This window comes from Galeopterus variegatus, unplaced genomic scaffold, assembly GCF_000696425.1.
Source record: "Galeopterus variegatus unplaced genomic scaffold, G_variegatus-3.0.2 Scaffold230, whole genome shotgun sequence".
Taxonomy (NCBI): Eukaryota; Metazoa; Chordata; class Mammalia; order Dermoptera; family Cynocephalidae; genus Galeopterus; species Galeopterus variegatus.
In genome coordinates this window covers 106,704-110,915 of record NW_007726341.1, presented here as the reverse complement: position 1 = coordinate 110,915, position 4,212 = coordinate 106,704, and the positions used below count along the sequence as shown (strand labels likewise).

The window sequence follows — 4,212 nt, the reverse complement described above, 5'->3', positions numbered from 1 at the left end:
CTACAATGTAATTTATAGTTTTCTCTATGAATATTACATATTCAAAAGGAACAGATTGTTTTAATTGTCCTTTAAAAATGCTATAATAATTTTTACTTTTAGGCTATTCCCTGTTAGACCCTTCATTCCGTGAATATAAGAATTGTCTACTTTGTTCCAACTCCTAAAACACAGAGCCTCTTGCTTAGCAGTGCTTAATGAATAGTCACTGAATGAATTATCCTCTTGGAAACTTCCCTCACCTCCCTACCCACAGCTTTCATACGTTTCAGTTCAAGCCCTCCAGGTCCTAAAAAACCCTCCCTGATGTAGACATACTGCTTAATATATTAGGGCTGTCTCTAAGCAACTCACTTACATGAGTTTCAGAAACTTTTTCCTTAAATGTACTTTCTCTGTAGTCCTATCGCTCCTTAATTTATGTACTACTCCTATTTTGAATCCCCCATCTCCAAACATATAATGCATTGGAATGTACAGGTAAGCATTTAATTAACTCATGTAGAATAGATTATTGACTAATTGTGGTTACCATTAATTCATTCAATCAACATTCATCAAGTTCCCGCACAGTTCCTGCCATTATTCTTGGAATGGCCAGCGCATCATTGAACAAACAGATATTCCCTGTTCTCTTGGAGCTTCTTATCTACTAGGAGAGACAATAAAGCAGACAAATAAATGAATAAATAAGGAATATAAGAATATCAGATACTGATCAGTGCTATAAAGTAAATAGATATGTGAGAGGGAGTGACTAGAGGCCAAAATTTTTAAAAATATTAATGGTTGATGACAGGTAGGAACCGGTTATGGGAAGATCTGAAGGAAGAGCATTCAGCATGGTATTGGGCAGGAATGAGCTTGATACACTGAAAAACAGAAATAATAAGTGTGGTTGAGGGTCACAGTTAGCAGGACCTCTGTTCAGAACATCTGGGGTTTGCAATGCTGCTCAGTAGAGATATAGCCAAGTGAAGATGTCCTATAAGCATTATAGGTTGGAATCCCGGTGGTGTTGGAAAGAAAAGGAAGTGGGACCAAATATAAAAATCAGTATATAGATATTGTACTTGTATTTTTAAAGAACCCACTGGGATAGTGTAGTAGCCATGGAAGAGATGGAAACCCAAGACTCAGTCATGGATATGTCAACTTTTAAGTGTAAAGCAGAAGAATCTACTAAAGAGACCAAAACAGAATCTGTACCAGTCCGTTTTTGTGTTGCTATAACAGAATATCTGAGACTGCACAATCTATAAAGAACAGAGGTTTATTTGACTTACGATCCTGGGCCAGCTGCATTTGGCATGGGCCTCGGTGCTTCTACTAATGGCGGAAAGTGGCAGGCAGCCGGTGGGTACAAGCAGATCACATGGAGAGAGGAAGCAAGAGAGAGAGANTCAGTATATAGATATTGTACTTGTATTTTTAAAGAACCCACTGGGATAGTGTAGTAGCCATGGAAGAGATGGAAACCCAAGACTCAGTCATGGATATGTCAACTTTTAAGTGTAAAGCAGAAGAATCTACTAAAGAGACCAAAACAGAATCTGTACCAGTCCGTTTTTGTGTTGCTATAACAGAATATCTGAGACTGCACAATCTATAAAGAACAGAGGTTTATTTGACTTACGATCCTGGGCCAGCTGCATTTGGCATGGGCCTCGGTGCTTCTACTAATGGCGGAAAGTGGCAGGCAGCCGGTGGGTACAAGCAGATCACATGGAGAGAGGAAGCAAGAGAGAGAGAGAGAGGAGGTGCCAGGGTCTTTTAACCAACCAGTTCTTGCAGGAACTAATACAGTGAAAACTCACTCACTACCCCCCTACCCCCAGGGAGAGCATTAATTCATCCATGAGGGATCCGCCCCCAGTACTCAAACAGCTCCCAACACTGCCACATTTGGGATCAGATTTCCACATGAGTTTGGGGGGGGGGACAGAAGCATTCAAACTCTATCAGAATTCCTAGCAAATTAGGGGAAAAACTAGGAGAAAATGGCCTTAAGAATGAGGAAATGTTCGATTGTATTGAATGCAACTGAGAGACCTAGTATAATGGCAATGGGAAACTGAGTTAGCAATATGGGGGTCACCATGAACCTCAAAAGAGTAGCTGTAGTGGCGTCATAGATGTGGATAGCAGCCTATTTGGAGTGAGTTGAGAAGAGATGATATGAGAAGAAGTGGATACAGCAAAAGTTAACCATTTTAAGAAGCTTTATTGGGAAATGGAATGAAGAAGTTGAAACTGGAAGAAGATTGGAGGTTAAGGGAGGAATTTTGTGTTTGTTTTTTAAAAAGTTACTAGAATATACTGGTAAGGTAATGGGAACAACCAAGTATAGAGGAATAGAGGAAGAAATTGATGAGGCTGCAAGAAGAGGGTTAAAGTGCAGAAGCAGAATTCCCTGGAAAGTTAAAAGGGGTTGGCTTATAAAGCACAAGTGACACAGTTAGTTTTTGATAGGGACAGGGAACAACTATAAATATAAAGACTCTTTCCCATTATGGAAATATTTCTGTGTTAAAATGTTGAGAACCGAAGTAGGTCAGGTGGAGCCACATGACTTGCAGATTTGGGCCATGTTTGACCTGCAAAAAAGTACCACATTTCTATAGAGCAACCTAATATACTAGGATTATAACTATAATAATATACATATGTAAAATAGCTTAGAATAAACAAATTGAAACAGATGATGAGCTTATGGCTGTTTTCAGTTTTCTCTTCTAAATTTTTTGGAAAGTTTTTATATAATTTTAAGACAAATATAAGGGAAATATCAAATGCTTCTCAAATGGAATGTTCCTTGTTTTAGTTTGGTTTCTAGGTCAAATCAAAATGAATGCTCAACAGAACAGGCAAAGACAGAATCAGATCCCTGTATTTATTCGAGCTTTCTGAGCCTTTGTGTTCTGTTCTAAAGAATCAAGATGTCTACTACATACTGCAGGATTCTTTTTCTTAAGATCTTTGTTTCTTAGTGACATAGATGTAAGAAACTTTAATATTAAAATGAAGCCATGTATTTTATAATATTTTTCTTTAAACATGTATCAGTTGGCTTAAATATTTATGTTTTCTTTTGTAACAGGTTTATTTATATTTATCTTCCATTGTGCTATGAAGGAGAATGTTCAGAAACAGTGGAGGCGACATCTCTGCTGTGGTAGATTTCGGTTAGCAGACAATTCAGGTAAAGGAGCATATTGTAAATTGGATTTTACACCTAAAAGTAGTTGGAAATGTTTGTCATTGGGTCTTCCATTATCAGAGCAACCCAGTCCCAATGGTAACAAGTTGTAAGCAGGGAGCATGTGAAGATGCTTAGTTGGAATTGTAGAATATTAGGGCTGGAGGAGATCTGAGGGCTTTGGATCCAACCCTTCTATTCTGCAGAGGAGAAACATGAATTACAGACAGGTTAAATGAGTTGTCCAAGGTTTGATGTCTAATTTAACAACTTGAATATCCCGAGGTTCCACCACACCAGACCCATCTCTCCACATTTTTGAGGTCCTCAATTACATTATCAGGCAAGGAGATTTTTCTCAGTACAAAAATGTACCATAAGAAAAGTATCACCTTTTTCTTTTTTTTTTTTAACCATTAGTGTTTACTTCTTACCTTTAGGATATTGACGTGTTATTTTAACAGGCAAGGAGATTTTTCTCAGTACAAAAATGTACCATAAGAAAAGTATCACCTTTTTCTTTTTTTTTTTTTAACCATTAGTGTTTACTTCTTACCTTTAGGATATTGACGTGTTATTTTAAACCATACATGCACAGTGTCAAAGTAAGAAACTTACCTGTTTCTTCAGTTTATTATTGTATACATTTCAGTCTGTTCTGTGAACCATTGCCAGCATATTAGAAAATCAGATGCTCTGGATGAATTAAATAATGCAGCGATGAATTTTCAGGGCAGAGCATATTTCCCATGAAGCAGATTGATGGAGTGATGTCATTTCTTTCAGACTGGAGTAAGACAGCTACCAATATTATTAAGAAAAGTTCTGATAATCTAGGGAAGTCTTTGTCTTCAAGCTCCATTGGTTCCAACTCAACCTATCTTACGTCCAAATCTAAATCTGGCTCTACTACCTATTTCAAAAGGAATAGCCACACAGGTGAGTCATTCTAGCTATGAAAAAGATGTCCTTTGCTACAGTTCTCATCACATTTTCATTTTTTTTTTTTTTTT

The 4,212-nt window shown here is 37.4% G+C and overlaps 1 protein-coding gene across 2 annotated transcripts in view; it reads left to right on the top strand.

Moving 5' to 3' along the window:
- Nucleotides 1–4,212, top strand: part of GPR126 (G protein-coupled receptor 126) — a 134,827-nt gene that overhangs the window by 126,056 nt on the left and 4,559 nt on the right. For both annotated transcript variants that reach the window (XM_008566244.1, XM_008566243.1), the window contains 2 exons: nt 3,101–3,202; nt 3,986–4,138. In XM_008566244.1, the coding sequence (XP_008564466.1) occupies nt 3,101–3,202; nt 3,986–4,138 (255 nt within the window). The remainder of the gene's footprint in view (nt 1–3,100; nt 3,203–3,985; nt 4,139–4,212) is intronic.